The 19191-nt window shown below is 40.8% G+C and overlaps 1 protein-coding gene across 7 annotated transcripts in view; it reads left to right on the plus strand.

Moving 5' to 3' along the window:
- RABGAP1L (RAB GTPase activating protein 1 like) overlaps positions 1–19191 on the plus strand; it is a 257343-nt gene that overhangs the window by 182631 nt on the left and 55521 nt on the right. For 5 of the 7 annotated variants that reach the window (XM_050901438.1, XM_050901437.1, XM_050901439.1 and 2 more), the window contains one exon: positions 9208–9336. In XM_050901438.1, the coding sequence (XP_050757395.1) occupies positions 9208–9336 (129 nt within the window). Of the gene's footprint in view, positions 1–1291; positions 1460–9207; positions 9337–19191 lie in introns of those variants that run through there. The other 2 variants (XM_050901443.1, XM_050901445.1) reach the window with 1 other exon arrangement.

Below are 19191 nucleotides of genomic sequence, written 5' to 3' on the forward strand. Positions count from 1 at the left end.
CCCATTTTACAATTGGGCAGTTCAGAACTGAAGCAGCGTAAAACCATGCTGTCTAAAACACAGACCTATGAAATGGAGTAATACCTGCTAGGCTGTCTTTACCCAGATGGCAGAGGCACCTGGCCTGTTCCCTGCGTAGGAGCGATGCGAGGCAATTTAAGGTGTGACATCATAGCATTTTCCTTACAAATGCGCAGTTAATTTCTTGAATCAATTCAAATGCACGCGTTGACATCATTCCCTCTCTGCCCATCATGTCCGGATTTAGAAATGCCTCCTTGAGAACACAGCGCTGGAAATTATCATTCTTTAAATTATTTAATTCAATCCTGCACAAGCTGTGCAAAGATGGGCTATGGCTTCTCAGCTTCTCAGAAGCCGCCTGCTGCGCTCTACTCAGCAGCAGTCCATCACGATGTCCTTGCTCCTCTCCCATTCATCATCCGGGAGGGATGAGGGTCTCCTGCCCTACCTGCCCATCTCCGGGTTGCACTGAGTCTGTGTTTGCATTATTCAGAAGCAGATCGAATACAAGTCGTTATATCGGCTGGCAGGCCGGTTTCTTCCTAACCATCGAATGTTAGGGGATGCAGTTCGTATACCGTAAGCCTGGGATTCAACAGCAAAAACCCTCAGAGCTGAATTGATTTAAGGGACACGGGGAGGGGGAGCTCGGCTGTCCAGCCGCTCACTATTGGCTTCTTATTACGGCATTCTCCCCCGAGAGGCTCTCGGCATGCTCATTCACCCCCTCCTCCTCCTCCCAGCCCCCTCCTTGCCTACCCCTTCATTACTGATTCACAGCGAGAGGCAGCAGCGGCAGCCGCCACGCTTGTCACGAATCAGAGATTGCAATGAGCTCATCCTTTTCTCTTTGCAGCTTCAGAACTGCCCTGGCTTTATTGCTCTTATTGCTGCTGCTGTCTGCTTGCACACGCATCTCCAGACACTGAGCCCTGAAAGCTCTCCATCGCTTTTCTCCCATCTGAGCTTTCCTGCACTCATTTTCTGCCATTTTCCTGCTTTTTAGGTACATTTTTAGATCCATGTTTTCTCTGGTTTGTTTTTCAAACCTACTTTGGACTCTGGCTGAGCCAGCACGGTGGATCATATTTTTCCATGATTCTTAGCAAAGATGCTTTTCTCTTTCTGAGAGGCCGACGGGCGTTGCTGTAGGTGGCCATCCGAGCCCATTTCAAAGATCTGAGGCTGGCTCTCCTAATCTTGCACTTTTTGAAATTGCGGTTCAAAGCCTGTTCTTCTCACTCTGGATACTTACTACTTACTGCTCATGGAAGAAGGGGTACCTTGCAAAACCCCAGCTGCCAAGCTCACACCGCCTGTCAAAAAGTCCCAGGACATGCATGACGAGAGGAGCAAGCTGGTGAATGAGTATGCATGTCGGGTGCTGGAACTTCTGGGGATGGGGCATCGCCTGTTTGTGCCTCGGCTGCTTGCGGTGAGATCACATTTTCTCGAAATTAATTCATTGCGAATTTGCCATCTTCCCTCCCAAACCTGCTTCCCCCCCAGGATTCTTGACACTGAATGGAGACGTGAGAGGTCTCTTATTTTTTGCTCTTGGCTTCTCATAATCCCATCTCCTAAGCACTGAGTCTTTCTTTTTCCTGTTAGCTTGGGAGGGCTGGACGGTAGTGCTGCTAATGGGGATCGGTGCCACTCCTTAACTAGCTTGAAGGGTTCACAACCAGGGCTGCATTACAAAAAAAAAAATCTTTCCTAAAGCCATGAATGCTTTTGTTCTCAGTCCTGTAATGATTCCAAATAAGCAGCATACCCAGTCTACTTCTAGTACTGATGGAAAGTGCATTATTGCTCAGCATTTCAAATTTTATACTTGTGACATCCAAGGTTAGTTTTAAACATCCATAAAAAATCAAGCTATGTTGATGTATTTTGGTTTTCTGCTGTTTCTGTGTTTGATTTTGAAAAGGCAGTTGACAGTATGTAAAAAAGTTTAAAATGCATGTGTAGAATTATCTGGGAAATAAATTGTTAAAGGTGTTTTTATCCGTCATAGCAAATGATGTCTGTATGTGAAATGGCCTGAAATTGGTGTGGCATGCTAGAGTGCAGAGAAGTGCGCTTTTATCATTTCTACTGCTGTACAAAGCAGACTCAAACCCCAAAGACAGTGGCGAATCCAGAAGTCAGTACCTAGTCCTAGCTGAGTCTGCTCTGGGGTATTGTAACTAAACCTGGCTGCAGCTCACAGGTACGCTTGGTCGATGGCCTTGTACACCAGAATTTCATTTTTATGTGATGCGTGTGAAGACAGTTCTTTACTGATCCCATCCCATTTTCTAGTGGGATGGTGCCTTTCCTTTATTTCCGTACCCTGTGCAGTCCTATACTGTGGTTATATACAGTGACTTGTCTTGCATTTGCGTTGTGCTACTGAAACCTATCTCTGTGTTCTGCAGTACACTCCCATACGTGAATGTGCTCCGCGTATTACAAGATGTTAAGTGTAAAGAAAAAGAGGTGGGTGGTTGAACCAGTGTGTCTCTGTGCTGTGAGATGTTAGATAAAAATAAAAAACCCCCACAAACTCTCTGATTGCTAGTAAAGTGCAGATGAATTTGGATACCTACAGTCACTTGTAGAATTGGGTATAGTGCCTGTCATAGGGACTAATAACGCATGGTTGAATCTGTTGTATGTGCAAGCATTATTCCAGTTTACCTCCAAGTGTATCTAAACACTCCTCCGTCCCATCCTGCTGCTTTAGTGCTGATGGTCTCTTGGGCAAGGACTGCCAAATCATTCTGAATTGTTTTGTGATGAGCTCTAAGGAAAGCAGAGACAAAACCACTAAGCTCTTTTTCACTTGACTTAATCAGGCTTTGTATCTGGCCCTCCAGATGGAGAATGCCAGGAAATTTAGCATACTTCATCACCCAGGCAGCTTAGCTTTGCTGAATGACATAATATTGTTTATTAAAAAAAGAAAAAAAGGGGGGAAAAAAGACAGAACAATACAAATAATGCTTGTGTTATTAGAGTCTTGACTTGTGGAGTCAATGTCATTTCCTGACAGGTTTTATTAGCTAAATATACCTCTTCTGACATATATCCCTTTTGACATATACCCCTTCCATAGAGGAGGAGAGACTATGTTTCTGACAATTTTTTAAAAATGAGAAATCTCTGAGGACCAAGAATTTGTACTTTAATCAGAACTGAAGATACTCAAAACCTCAGTGTTTCATAAAACTAAGCACTAGATTCTTTTTTACGTGCATAAGCTTCTCCCTCTGCTGTGGTTTTGGGAGTAAATGCCTAGGACAGGCAGAATATGTGCCGTTGTAGTGTAATATGAGAAATATAATCTATAACCTTTATGCCAGCCTTAGAAAAATTCGGATCACCTACTCACTGCATCAGCTAACTGCGATGATGGGCAAGTGAAACAGCACTAATTCTGTGTGGGTTTATCCCCTTTGGGACGACTATGGGTGCATGAAGCTAGTAGATTTTGTGTTTGCGCTTATCCACATTCATCAGTATTTTATGTGGCAGAATGAACATTACCTCTGTAAGTCTGGAGCTACATATAAACGCAGTGGTGAAATTTTGAGCAGAGGGATACTACTGGGCGTACACAAGATTATTGCCATATTTAGGGATGCCAACTCATTGCGCACAAGACCAAAGCTATTTTTTTTTCCATAATGCTTTTGTACCAAACAGCGTTTTACAGAGAGCACAGATTTTATTTAGGAAAAAATGGTTTTGACAGTATAGCTTTCACAGTAAAGAAATGGACATAAGCGATGCCAGTAAAAGGAGTCTTTTGATGTACTGTGCTAGAAGTCTGTGCCAGCGTAACTGTGGCAGCGTGGCTTTACCCATCAAACTTTCCCAGGCCTGGATCCTGAGTTTATCCACCCTCGTGCTCCTTGGCGGCACAAAAGGTCAACTTCATCCTCTTGGAGTCATTGAACTGATGTCAGGTCTGTGGCTCGTGTTTAAGGGCAGCACAGTGCACGGTCGTGCAACGTGCAGCGCTGCAGTCTTGTTGCTACCAGTGGAAGAGGAACTACCAGGTTAGAAAAAATAGCTCGCATACCTTGATTTTGCATTGCATATCTTCTTGAAAAAACTTAAAACCACATCTGTGTGTGTGTGTGATAGATTAAATATTATGTTCTGAAAAATCAGTGTAAGGATACATGTAAGCATTTTGAATTTACCAGTAGCAAATTAAATAGTGGAGTAGAGTATGGCCAGATTCTTTTCAGCCTTTAACTTTGTCTTGTTCCTGACACATGTTCATTCAAGTGTAAAACAGGCAGTTTGTGCTCACTGACATTCTGTAGAAATTCTTGATATATATACTGTATACATAGAATTCTATGGAAATTAGTAATTTTTATCTGTTTGTATGAAGGAGGAAGAATTAAATTAAGGAAGTGTAGTGTGGTTCATCCTAAATGTCTTCTGCTGTATTAGTTCCCAGGTGGGAATAGGAGTTGTAGTTGATATAGTCAGTAATAAATGAGACTGCAGAATTAATAATTGAAGACAGAGAAATTAAATTAAAGAAAAAAGGCCAAGGCTTTGTCCTTTGTCTTAATCACATTTCCCTGAATATTTTGGGGAAAGTAGTAGTAACATTATTTACTTAAAGGATGTTAATTGTGATTATTTCTTTTTTTTTAAAGTCTCTCAAATTCTGTTCCTGTTTTTTGAACATTGGCAGTTTTCCAGAACTTTACCTTTAGATTTGAAAGCTTCGCTAGTACTTCTGGGGGAAGGGGCTTTCCCTTAGTTTCAACTAATCCATATAAGATAATTTTATGAATATATTGAAATCCTTAAGCAATGTGGGAAGGACATTTGAGGGCATATTTAGTCAAACCCTAAAAGGCAAGCTGAGACTTTTGGTCATAGTTCTCAGTGAGTTTCCTCTTTTGCCTGGTTTTAAAAATGTATTTTAACCAAAAATATGTTTATTTGAAAATTACATCTAGAATGATAAAAAATGCCCTGAAGTCCTCGAGTGCACAAAAATGCAATGCACCTGCCAAACTTTAATTATTGGTTCATTAAACTTACAGATGGTTTAGTGAAATAAGTTGTTGATGAGTTCCACAAGCTGAGTGATGCGAACCAAGAAATTTACAAATCTCTGCCTGTCAAACAGCTGCCAAAAGCTTCCTGAAATGTCTTTATGAGTTATTGATTAAAATCACAAAATGTCAAGAAATGTTAATCTTAGGATACCAACAGTGCTATATACTTTTTTGTACTGCATATATATGTGTGCGTGTGTGTGTGCATACACACATACACTGGGTTTGTGTTGCTTCCTGTTTTTAATCAGTACCTGGAGAGGTTAGTTTGCAGAAAATATTCAAAGTACACAACCCAGTTAACGTTGCTCTCAAAACATTACTTTGGTTTCTTGTGATTTTAATAGTGAAACTAACTTTTTGATCAACAGGTCACTTCAATGAAATTAAAATATTCAGCAAAGTAGAAAGAGCTGAACTGTATAGGCTCTACCACTCATTTTATCAAACTATACAATGTGATGGTTTATAATTTTTCATTACTATAATCTTAGTTCAGCAAACTCTGTCACAGAAATTCTTATTTCCATGATTCACCATTATTCTTACGGGATTTTCATTGACTAAAGATGTTTCGGAGTTGAGAACTCAAAATTCTCAATAGTCACAATTTTATAAGAGTAATTTGTTTTCAAGCTGTTAAAATATTATTGTAACAGTGATTCAAGCAGAAGCCTGGGAGAATAAATCTGACTTTAAATGTTTTACATGTAATTGCTGTTTTTCTGATGTATTTGCCTCTGTCTTTTTTGGTATTTATTTTAAATGAAGTGCTATGGACATAAAGGGTAGGTGCATGTGCTTTTCTAAAGTTTGGCAGGGTAATCTAATTGTTGATTATTAACTTTTTTTAGGTTTTTTGCCCTCCTCTGATTTCCAGAAAAAAAAAAAAATTCAAAACTCTCAATGCATTATGTTAATTTAAGAAAATTAAATTAAATACAAAATTAAAATAAAAATGTCTAGTCAGGACCTCTAGGAAGAATACATGCTTCAAATTAGGATAGCTCAGCTCCTAATAAAATGCTGAAACTTTGGCAAAAAGCGTGCTTGGTGTTTGTTTTGTGCTGGGAGCAACTGTCCAGAAGTCTTAATTGAGAAACACCCTCCCACTCTGTTGGAAGCACGTACCAGCCAGCCTGTCTCGGAAATTACCCGTCTTTCAGCATTGCAGGATCTGAGCACCGTCTGTGTCAAACCACCACCAGCAGCAAAATGGGGTTTACAGGTTGGCTGGTGTCCCTTTACGCCTGGCGTCAGAGTTGTGTTTGGGGCCAGGTTTCAGAGGAGGATGGGAGAGGCTGCCATAGCATGAGGAAGAGGAGGGGACTGGAAATGCAGGAGAGCTTGTGTCCCAGGAAGGCAAATTTGCGATGTAATAGGGAAATCTGTTTGAATTGTATAGTGATCACAGCTGTCAACATCACTGAGAGGGAAGGAGAGAAATCGCTTTCAAGCAAGCTGGTTATCAAACCATTTACTGCTTTTCGATCAACATTACCCAGCTGAACTTTGCCCAGAAGCAGCTTGGTTGCCAGCACGGGTTTTGGCAGTGGTGCTGTGTGCTGCCTGTGCGACAGGCTGCTCCCACCACGCTCTGCAACTTGCAGATGATCTTAAATATGGATATCCACCATCACGGATGTGAAATGGTGATCTGGTCTCAAGTGTGGCAAAAGCATATCTAACCTCAGTAAAACTCATCCAGGAGAAATATGACGTTAGGAAGAGGAAACGGATGCGTTGGCCATAGCTGCATTCAGGAGTGGGTCTGATTCATTAGATACCCAACTGCACCAGCTTTCTGTCAACAGTACATCGGTCTTGTCTGATTGAGTCTCAGCCAAATAGTCCTCCTGCCAAATTTTTGTGGACAGAATCAGATGTGATAGTTTGTAAAGCAGAGCATTTCGCATCAGCATCCTGAAGGCAGCTTTTCTTGTGTCCCTGCAGCGATGACCCAGCAGCTTCCTTGGCTGTGAATGAAGGGAGGATCAAATAGATCTTGGGAGAACTCTGAGGATTTTGATGACAGAAAGTTGTCTGCTTTAAAAATGCTGCAGTCCTGGGGAAATGGATCTGCTGAAGCTACTCCAGTTGTATTTGGAGTTTTCTTGCTATTTCCTTGTGATTAATGTCGCAAAAAGTACTACGGCGTGCCCATTAGGGTATACAGTATAATAACCTCCAAAAATACATAGGGTGATAGGTAAACGTGTATAATGTAGATTTTGTCCTTGTAGGCTCTTGATTGAGGAAATCAAAGGACATATTGCTATGCCTGTTCCCAAAGTGAAAGACTGGGCACAGAGCAGTGATGATTATCAGTGTTTGTGTGGCACACCTTTGATGTCAGCTCATGCTCTCCAGTATCAAAGATGCTGGATAACCATGAAAATACTCCCTTAACTTCTGTTGCTGTTCCAGGTTTGGTACATAATTGAAAATCCCTTCAAAAACCCTTCTCCCTTTCCCCTACCAAATAAAGTTTGGGTAAATTGCTATTTTTGATAGACCCTCTGGGTAGGCAGCTCTAGCATTTTCAGCAGAAATGTGGAATATGTTGAGTTAGGTTTGAGTATTACTGTTTCCTATCTGCAGCACCATATTGAAGTTCAGTTTGCTTTGGGAAACAAAATTTTTGTACTTTTAAGAAGGGCTTTTACATAGTACATGTAATTATTTTCCTGTAAATGAACTAGTGATGCTAGTTTGTAGGGTGCGTAGGGAGGATTCGTAAAGAAAAGTAAAATTTTCTCTGCATTGTAGTGATAATTATATTTATTTTTATTTATTTAAAACAAATTTAACACCCAAGAGAAATAATAGTATCATCAAGCCTCACCTCTTGCGTGTCGAAGGCTGCAGTTTCTCCCAGTTCTCCCTGTACAGAGCCAAATCTCTTGCGTTTGGCTGAAGTGTGTTTTCTGGAAAGGAGTTGTCTGAAATTGGAGATAGCAAAGGATTTTGAGTGGATGAGAATATAGTTAAGAATCAAACTCTGAAACCATGTGTATGTAATATACCTACTGTGTATAATAAGGCAAAAAAAGACAAAGGGCGTTACTCATGAGAAAGCGGAGGATGCACACGTGAAAATGTTGGCGGTGGTACTTGAGCTATTCATTCAGCAGTTAGCCTTAACCAATGGTACCTGTGCTGCTCCTGGGGTATGCGTAGTCATACCGTGATACACAGCACAGGGCTCCATGATACTAGTCTGTACGTTGACACATTTTTGTTATCTCTTTCTGGGTTAAAGACCTTGAAATTCACATTTTTGAGATGACGTCCTAAATGTCTTGTCTGGACACACGGTTTCTGTGAACCTTTTAAAGGAACTATCCCAGGGCTTGGTATTTCGTATCTGCTAAATCTCTGGGTGTAGTTCTTAGTAAATCTGGAGATGAATACATTTGTCCCTGTGAATCATATTACTCCGTCAGCAGCAGAACTGGATTCATGTTGAATGTTAAACATTTTCTGACCTGTTTGGCTTGATACCACACTGAGAGGTACAGTATTATGAGAGATGTAGAAATAAGCATGTAAAACGTTTTCTGGCACAGTGTTCTTTGAAAAATTGTGTCACAGACTTCTGCACATTGACTTGCTGATGCCTCTTATGAGTCATATGCATTTCTGCTCCTGCTATTCATGTCTGCAACCATATATATCTATATATACATTGTCTTTTTAGGGCAGCATTATGAGAACCAGCAATGGTCTAATGCACAAGCTCTCTAGAAAATATTATAAATTCTCCTAGGTTTTTGTTGTTTGCTTGGGTTTTGTTTTTCTCCTTACTGAATGACATCTTGACAGGCTGAGCCAGAATCCCTTTCTTACCCTGCAGGTATAGAAGGATAAAACACATTAATGTGTTACAGTCCTCTGATGGTGCTGCGCTGCCTGGCATTCCTTGGATATGCTGTAGCCTCTGTTTTGTTTGATGAGATGTGGGTTAGAGAGCTGATTTCAAGGAGGATGTTTCTGAGCTAATGTGAATATTGGTGGTTTGGAATACATTCAGTAAATGACAAATCCAGTAAAAGAGCATGACTGCATATTCTGAGTGTTTACAGTAGTTCCCTGTGTTTAATTGCAGACCTCAAAAGAGGACCTTCTACAAGCTGATTTTGAAGGAGCTTTAAAATTCTTCAGGGTTCAGTTGCCCAAAAGGTACAGAGCTGAAGAGAACGCCAGAAGACTGATGGAACAAGCTTGCAACATTAAGGTAAGGATGGTCTTCATTTCTTCTTACTCACCCGGGGTTTTTACAGGAAAAGTAAGGTGCAATGTTAAGAATGGCAGTAGCGTGTGGAAAGTAAAGTAATGAAATCATTAATTTGTTACTTTTTATATGTTTGTATATTTATACACACACGCACGCACACTTTTTATATTTAAAGAAAGTAAAGCTCTGAGGTTTTCCCTCTTTGTCTGCTTCGGTAGAAGCTAATAATTAAAATAGAAAAATGATGCATGATCAAACAAACTGAATTATCAGAACTCGCTAATTCACTAATTGATTTATAAACAGTGATTACATTAAACCAATTAATCGAATGTATGATAAGCATGCAACCAAAGGTCAGATATTATTTGTTTTGCTTAGAAGCTATTTACTTGCTGAGCACTGCTGTATAATACAATTGTGTTGGGGTAGAAACTTAGAATTGTTTGTGTATCAAGCCTACCAAGACAGAATATCTTTTTGTATTCTACCCTATCCAAGACCGTGCTGTCAAAAGGTAGGCTACTTTGAACATTTGGACCACAAGTATTGGGCTTGTAATGAATGAAGGCAAATTAGAGGAGCCTAACTGTAAGTTTTTGAGGATGGAAATCTGTTAAAAATGGCCGCAGAGGGTCATAAAGCTGTCATTTGAAAGGTCTGCTATTTTTTCTGGGATTTTTTTGTTGGAATATGTGTAGCTATGGATGGGCTTAACATTTGATCTTGAAAAAAAGTGCTTTTATTATTTTTTGGAGTGTGAGCACTGATGGGAAATGTGTGTTTGGTGTGGCCCAATAATGGCCTGAGAGCATCCCATCAGAAATAATGCTTCTCTAACACCCTGCCTTTTTTTATCTCTCTCAATATGTTATTCATTTCCTTTTGTGCTGCTTAATTTCATAGTTTATTAAGCAAGCGCTTTTTCCATACTGGTTAAAACACTGATCTTGTGAAAGAGTGGGGCTTGCCATACTCATGTTTATTCCAGCCAGAAAAAAGATCTGTGCAAAGGTTTTATTAAAACTGGACTTGTATTTCAACTCTGCTGCTGAAAGAAAGTATTTCAGAGTAAAAGACTACGGTTCGATGTTTAGTATTTAGTCCTTTGCTCAGTTCTTGAAAATGAGTAACTTAAGGACTTACCAAGCACAGGAAAATTATGTTGTTTACTTAGTGTGTGTTTTTCTGATGGGAGGTTAAAATAGAAGTCATCATGGTACATTTTGGAAGAGATATTTGTCAATTTTCTTGGGCCTACCTTTCTCATTTTCTTGTGCACTATATTTTGTGCCACATGATGTTATTTTTCATTAATTTTTCAATTTGTATTGGGTATATATGTATATGATGTGTTTTGTTGGGAAAGTATTTTGAAACGCGTTTGAGGCAGATGTTCAGTGCATAGTGCCTCGTATGGGTTCAGCACATGGGGCCTTTTAAAAGCAGAGAATAAAATTCTGAACTGTTTGTCGCTGTGAATGGGAAGGCAGCTGAAGGATTAGACAGTGAATCCACCGCATAAGCAGGATTTTGCACAGTCTGGATTCTGGCATGTAAGAGAAAAGCACAGATGAGTACAGCAGACATGGAATCAAGGCGCTCTCCTGCATGTCACAGAAGTACACGAGGACTAGTAGAAATTATTGGAATGGAGGGAGAATTCAGGGTCGAGACCTGGGGTTAGCAGGGATGGGACGAAGTAGAAGATCCAAGTTACCTTCTGCTGTGTTAGTAACACCCCACCCTTGTAAGGGGTATGGTTGGGAGTTGTGTTCTGCTAACTCACTGGGCATGCGACTCATTCCTCATTCAGATATAAGACATAGGAGGGGATCTAAACTGTGTCCTGAACAGTCTTTTGATAGTTAAGCTAGGAACAACTAAGCTCATGGAGAGGAGTGTTCTGAAACTCAGAACCTTTTAGTTAAGGTTGTTGTCAGGATTAATGGCATAGTCAGGAAGGTTAATAATCTAAATAGGGAAGACTCTGAACATAGGTGACGTATTTAAAACAGTGAAAACATGAAAGACTTCGGGAACTTAATGTGAGGAAACTCAGTGCAAGACCTTATTGGAGGGGAGGGTGATATTTACTTTAAATGAATCTGTTTTCACTCGCTTGCACTCCTTCTGTCATAGATACCACTCATACTGATAGCCACGTGCTCAGCAACACCAAGGCTTCTGTCGGGCCAGGATCACTTGTGTGTGATGAGAATGAGGGACAGTGGCTATAAAGTCCTCACTATGTCTCTTGGGTTCCTCTTAATTGCAGTAAACTGGCTTTTAGACAAATTTTTTGTACTCTTTAGGAGTCAAAGAGTTCTCATGGTGTGGTCTTTTCCCTCAGAAGCTTGCTGGCTTCAGCCTGTCATTGCTGTCCTTTGTCTCTCTTTCCTCATTGCGGGTGGATTTGTGGCTTCCAGCCTGCTTTCCTGTTGGCGGAGGTGATGCACTGTAGCTCTGCTGCGGGTTTCCGACTGGCTGGTCATCTCTAGTACGGCCTCACCAGAGTGCCGGCCTTCTGGTCTAGATGCAGCAAGACTTTTCTCATCGTTTGCCAGTTTGACTGCTGTCACTCGTGTCCTTGTTTATCAATACATGCTGTTCTCGTAACCCGTTCTCTGTATCATTTCTTCTGGTGCTTTTGCACGCAGACACTTCCATTCATCCTTCTTTCAGACTGATCTAAGTATTTCTGTTACGCATCCCTACTGAGTGATTATGTGATGCCTTGACTCTGTTAACTCGATGTCCCACATTAAATTAAAGCACACAAGGGTTGAACTGACTTCCCGTTGACAGTTTTTATTTATTTGGATCAACTTTTCTCACTTTTGCTGACTAGAATGTCCTCAGAGAGCCAAATCTGAATCACAGGAACGTAACCTCTGACTGGAGATGGCACATTAAATATTTGATAGGCAGAAGAGAACATCACCTCATAATGAAGAAGGTGATTGGGAGTCATCAACATGGTTTTATGAAGGGTAAATCATGCTTAACCAACCTAATAGCCTTCTATGATGAGGTGACTGTCTTGGTGGATGAGGGGAGAGCCAAGAATGTTGTTTATCTCAAGTATAGCAAGTATAGACACTGTCTCCCATAACATCATTATAGGCAAACTGATGAATATGGACTAGATAAGTGGACAGCGAGGTGGATTGAAATCTGGCTGAATTACTTGGTTCAAATAGTTGTGATCAGCGGCAGGATGTCCAGCTGGAGGCTAGTCGTTAGTTTTGTACCTCAGAGGTTGATACTGTGACCAATACTGCTTAGCCTCTTCATTAATGACTTGAATGACGGAGCAGAGAGCACCCTCAGCAAGTTTGCAGATGACACAAAGCTGGGAGCAGTGGCTGATGGACCGGATGGGTGTGCTGCCATCCAGAGGGACCTTGACAGGCTGGAGGAACGGGCCGGCAGGAATCTCATGAAGTTCAACAAAGGGAAGTGCAAGGTCCTGCACCTGGGAGGAAAAACGGCATACACCAGTACCTGCTGGGGGCTGGCCGGCTGGAAAGTAGCTTGGCAGAAAAGGACCTGGGGGTCCTGGTGGACACCAGGTTGAACATCAGCCAGCAGTGAGCCCTTGCTGCAAAGAAGGCCCAGTGGTATCCTGGGCTGCACTGGGAGGAGTGTTGCCAGCAGGTCAAGGAAGTGATCCTTCTCCTCTACTCGGCACCGGTGAGACACATCTGGAGTACTGTGTCCGGGCCTGGTCTCCCCAGGAGAAGAGAGACATAGCTACAATGGTGAGAGCCCGATGAAGGGCCATGAAGATGATTAAGGGACTGGAGCATCTCTCCTACAGGAAAGGTTGAGAAAGCTGGGGCTGTTCAGTCTGGAGCAGAGAAGGTTCAGGGGGATGTTATCAAGTAGATAAATACCTGGTGGGAGGGACTAAAGAGTAGGGAGCCAGGCTTTTCTCAGTGGTGTCCAGTGGACAGACAAGAAGCAGAGGGCACAAAATGAAATAAAAGAATTTATATTTAAAAGCTATTTATTTATTTAGTAACTTCAGGGGTAATCAGACACAGGAAACAGGTTGCCCAAAGGGGTTGTGGAGTCTCCATCTGTAGAGATATTCAAAATGCAACTGGCCCTGAGCAACCTGCTGTAGGTAACCCTGCTTTGAGGGGGTGGTTTAGACAAGTTGTTCACCAGAGGTCCCTTACAACCTCAATTATTCCATGATTCTACAATTAGATATTATAATTATGGTATTTATTTACAAACAGGAGCTAATAATTGCAGGAAATGCTCAAATAGGAAATTATAGTCTTGATAATCATCACTCGAAGAGGTCCCAGGGAATGCAGACATTATATGAAGAGTAGTTGTCTGTCTTGTTGAATGCAGCAAAGCTTGTTCTGTTAAAAAAACAAACCAAACAAGACCCTTAAACATGTTTTTTTCTGCTGTATGAATGAGGCACTGTATGTCTTTCAGCTGCTTCTGTATTAGTATTTGTAGACTAAACACCAGATGTTTTTAGAGTAAGTATCACACAGTAAGTGCCAGGGAGTATTTTCTTTACATTTGTAAGCTAATTACTGAGGCATAAAAATGTGAAAACAGAATCATGGTGTGGCCAGGTTCCATACTCTTGCTATATCTTTTCCAGTGTTTCTCCCCCCCCCCCGCAAAACAAAAGAGGAGTTCTGACATGTAGTGATCCCACCTCTACTTGCTGCTTTTTTTTTTTTTCCTTGAGCTCTAGCTGACATGGTGTCCTGGTTTCGGCTGGGATAGAGTTAATTTTCTTGCTAATAGCTGGTATAGTGTTATGTTTTGGATTTAGTAGGAAAATAATGTTGATAACACACTGATGTTCTCAGTTGTTGCTAAGTAGTGTTTATACTAAGTCAAGGATTTTTCAGCTTCTCATGCCCAGCCAGCAAGAAGGCTGGAGGGGCACAAGAAGCTGGGAGGGGACACAGCCGGGACAGCTGACCCAAACTGGCCAAAGGGATATTCCATACCATATGACATCATGCCCAGTATATAAACTGGGGGAGTTGGCTGGGAGGGGCAGATCGCTGCTCAGGCATTGGTCAGCAAGTGGTGAGCAATTGCATTGTGCATCACTTGTCTTTTCTTGGGTTTCATTTCTCTCTCTTTTTGTTATATTCCTTTTCATTACAATTATTATTATTATTATATTATTATTATTGTTACTATTTTATTTTAGTTTAGTTATTAAACCGTTCTTATCTCAACCCACAAATTTTACCTTTTTTTTTTTTTTTTTTTGATTCTCCTCCCCATCCCACTGGGAGCAGGGAGGAGTGAGTGAGCAGCTGCGTGGTGCTTAGTTGCTGGCTGGGGATAAACCACGACACATGGTTCTAGAGAAGGCAAATGAAAAAATACTTGGTGTTTTTTCTCCTTAATTTCATAGCTTTTAAGTTTATTTTCTGGGCCTAACCCGTGGATTTTGTAGCAGTAGTTTTATTATCCTGTTTTTAAACCAAAAAGAATGAGCATCAGTCTCTCCCTTGAGAACAGTTCTGCAAATATGAAGAAAAAAGCTCCTATTAATTGAAAATTGTATGTAAAATGTGGTAGAGAATGTCTTGTTCAATTAAGGATTATCCATGGTGATTACTCATCAGGTCTGAATTTTGATCTTTCACCAACGAGGAAATCACTGTGCACAAGGTCAGTGGAATTAGAAATAATAGTAGTATTTTCCAGCAGTTAATTGTTGGGTTGTATTCCATGGTTTAGGAATGTGTTGAACTAATTCATACTATGAAATAATATGGCCTAAGAAAGTTCCCTTTGGTTTTGGCATATGCATGTTACGTGCGCATATGCAAAATTAGGGTCCCGCTAATACGTGGCTGATGGATTATAGCCAGCATTTGCAGAGTTCTAGATATATTCAGGTGGAAGAGACTGAATCTGTGAAGGTAGCTGCTGAGGCTCTTAGGGCAGATAGAGCCCAATATTGCACACATTTCCCAGCTCAGGAACAGTCAAACAGAGGAGAAAGACATAAATTCTTCGAGTAGGGTGTCAGATGCTAATTTAATGGTTAATGAAATTTAATAAAAGATGAAAATTTAGAGATAATGAATGGGGGATTGTCCTCCTTTGTTTCCTGTTAGTTTTCTAATCTGTACTGACCATACCTTTCATTTTGCAATGGCCTTTACAGAGGGAGGGGCACGTTTCTCCTGGAGTAGTGAGTAACAATTATGGTTGTAAAAATCAGTTTGGGGATGATAATTTTCTATCTGACCAGAGCAAGCTGCATATTATGTCTCTAGAATAAGGAATTACCCCAATTTCCTACTTCATAGAATGATTACCAATGCTTTTTGTACTCATGCTCGGGGGGGGAGGACGACACGACTTTTTTTTTCTAATTTTTCTCTCTTTACAAGGGATTTCAGAGGTTTTTCTGTGTCTCTGGAAGCCCAATTTGATAAACGAATGAATGAAGAAAGAGCCTATTCTAGATTAATGAAGGTTAAGGTTAATGGTGCTACTTTATTAAAACCACTAACACATTGTGCATACTCGCTAAATCTGCCTCAGTTGCCTTTTGCATCTTGTAGTGCAATTTCTCTCGTAGAGATCTGTGTATGTCCTAAAGAAGCTGTAATGTCCTTTGATTTTAATATAGGAAGCCTGTCACCTCTATTCTTATACCCGACTTCAGTCAGTTGAGTTGTAGAACGGGAGAAAGTAAGTCTCATTGGGAGATTTTCTCCATATGAAAATTTCCTGGTTTGACGGTTTTCAGGTACATTCAGGGAGTTGTGCCCGTTTCTCCGTGACTGTCCTGTGATATTTGGAAATGGAGCAGAGCTAACATTCAAAATGTGTTACATTGCAGATCTGGAAATACCATGAAGTTGAGTGTAGCAGACAAGTAGGTGGAGAGATACTGGGAAGTTAACTGTGGGTTTTCAGCCCTGGTGCCCAGTGAAGGTGAGGGGAACACATGGGTTGGGCTATACAGGAACTGAGTAAAGGAACCTGCAGGGAAGATTTTTCTGTTTATGGGGAAGCATCTGTAATGATATCTTCTTTTACGTGGCTGAGGGATTACAGTGGCTCCTTGTCTCATCCTTCATCATCATCGGTGGCAGGAAAGACCTGATACATTGAAGTTCTTCTAAGGGAAGCTTCTTCCTAACCATGTAAATCTCTCCCCAGCAGACCCAGCAGTGTTATGGGGTTGCTGCTCTCAGCACCTTAGGTGAGAGGAGCAAATGGCCTTGAGGAGAAATTGTGCCTTTTTCAATGCAAAGCAAACACACACATTTTTATCACCTGTCACTGTACTGACAAGGTTATGGATCCCACCTGGGTGCACCCACAGTTGTGGCTTGCACCAGCACCCTTGCACGGCTTGTGGAGAATAGCTCTACTAGCAGAGTCAAAAAGAAAAGGCTAAGGTAGCAGGAGCTGTGCTCAGCTTTTTCTCATTTCAGAATTGTTCTTTGTGTAGTTTTAAAACAGATTTACTGTAATAATGTTGCTATTTAAATGTTTTGAATTCAAACGGATGTTTTGAAGCTCACACCTTACTGATGTGGGTGAATTACTTTATTCACACCTCTGTTGCTGTTTTATCTGGAAATAATTTTTTGCAGGCATGGCTTAACAGGGAATTATGTATTGATTTGTGTGAGTTTCAATGGAAAGGAGTAAAAATAGCTCACTTGCTCTCTCTCTTCTCTCTCGTGCATTCTCTCTGTGTTTATATGTATATATGTGTATTTATCTAGATACTTGTGGTTTTTTGCTGTTGTGAGAGGTGGTAAGACAACACAAATGCAACAGAAAAGCAAAGGAGATAACTGTAGAAAGGCCCTGAAACTGCACAAGCCTTTTATTCCTTTGGTTCTACCAGTGAGGTATCTAATTAATCTTCCAATATAAAGGACAGGAAAAAAATTGCTCATTTATCAACTTCTCAAGAAAAGGCCAAACCAAATTGAAAAGAATTGTGTTTAGATCTATAGAAAACCCTGCCATGCCTGTATGCGATTTCTTATTAAAAGCCGATGATCAATTCCACTTATTATGCCTGCGCCGTTATCGCCGAAGTGCAGGATGCAATTGTCGTTGTAAGGAGGGTCATGTTTTTTAATGCCTGTTCTGTTTTCAGCTTCAGCTTCCTTCTTTCTGCTTGGCTTTGTGGTATAGTGCAGCACGATGAACTGGTACCTGCAAATCAGATTAAAGTGCCTACAGTGGAATTGGACATTAAATATTATTGTAATCTTGGTAATCCAAGTGTTGACGCTTTCTACATTGTTATGCATTTAAAAAAACAGTTTTGGCTATGAGATACTTATTTGTTTGAACTCTGCATATCTGGCTTTCCAGTGAGCAGACATGTTGCCTGGTAGTGAGCTTATATTTTCATGGTGTTTAAGCATTAGTAAAACTGTTCAATTGGTTTGGTTTTGGGTTTGGGTTTTTTTTTGTTTTGTTTTGTTTCATTTTTGTTTTTTTTTTTCATTTGCGCTGAGTTGGCATTGTAAATGAAATCAGGTATATTGTTAATTTTTATCAACAGGGAAGGAATAGGATTTTATTATTAATAGTTAAATCTAATCACATTTTAACCATCTATGATAGCCTTGCAACCTGACTGAGTACAAGTATTTTGGTGTCCTTGTAGTGTACTTTTGCTTCCGTGAGTAATGGCATCCACAAGAATAGCGTTGAAGGTAACAATCTTTAAAGAACTATAAAAGTTTGAGGTGGAAAAGTGGATAGAAATATTCGTTGCCTGTATCCCCAGAATTGTATTGCAGCGTATTTTGTGAAGAGATTTGCCCAAAGTATTAGCGGTTTAATTCAGTAAGGTGAGGGGGACATCTGAAAACTGTTCCATGGCCCAGCAGGCCACCTAGATTGGTTTTGTTCACCCTCATGCCATCAGGAGTCATGGCTTTCCAGGATGGCAGATGTTTCCCCGTTCAGAACGGAAGAAGGAAAGCATACTCGGAAGGTCTTTTGGCTTAAGCTTCTTGAATCTGGCTCTTTCCTCCTGGATGAATAACAGCTCCTTTCCATCCTTGATTCTGAAAATAGTACAGAGAGCAATAGATGAAGGTGGCAGGGAGTCGCACTGTTTGACAGTTCTGTCTTCTGCCATCTTTGCCACGATTTGTCTAAAATAACCCAGCTCTATGAGTAAGAGGAAGTGAAAATTTTTCCCAAGCTGAACTGAATCCCAGACGCAGGTTGGCTGGAGGATTGACTAACCTCCTATAAGGTGACACGTTAAAATGTTCTATAAAAAGTTTTCTACCTCCAGTGGTCTGTATGCCAAGCAGTAGCGGAGTGTCAGCACAGTAGTCATCTTAGTTGTTCTTTAGCAGAGAAAGTCCAAACTCTCTCTTCCTTTGAAGGAAACAAACCCAGTAACTTGTAACTGATTTGTCTGAGGGTTGCCTTGAGTTTGAACATGGAGAAGGACTGTGATGATGGTGCCTGCAGGTTTGCAGTACCTCTTGTTCTCACAGTAAGATGATACCGTTTTTGAAGACACTTCTGTGATGCAAAAGAGGCTGTAGAGGAAGAAGAAATGCATCCCAGGATCAGCACTTACGACCATAATTAAAAGGAACAAAACCACAGGCTTTCACATTTTGTGAAGAAAGACATGTAGGTAAAAGTATAGATGCTGAAATGCCTAGAAACGAGCTCTGTGCCCCATATTTATGTTGGCCAAGAAGAGTTCCTTGATATTGTTTTCAGCATCAACAAAACTGTTCAGGCTTAAGATGGAGAAATCTGCCTGGAGGTGAAAATTCATCTATGCTTCTCTGGGACCTCTTTCAAGCAGTCAGATCTGAGGAAACAGGTATC

The sequence above is a fragment of the Gymnogyps californianus genome, chromosome 8 (assembly GCF_018139145.2).
Source record: "Gymnogyps californianus isolate 813 chromosome 8, ASM1813914v2, whole genome shotgun sequence".
In the NCBI taxonomy this organism is placed as follows: domain Eukaryota; kingdom Metazoa; phylum Chordata; class Aves; order Accipitriformes; family Cathartidae; genus Gymnogyps; species Gymnogyps californianus.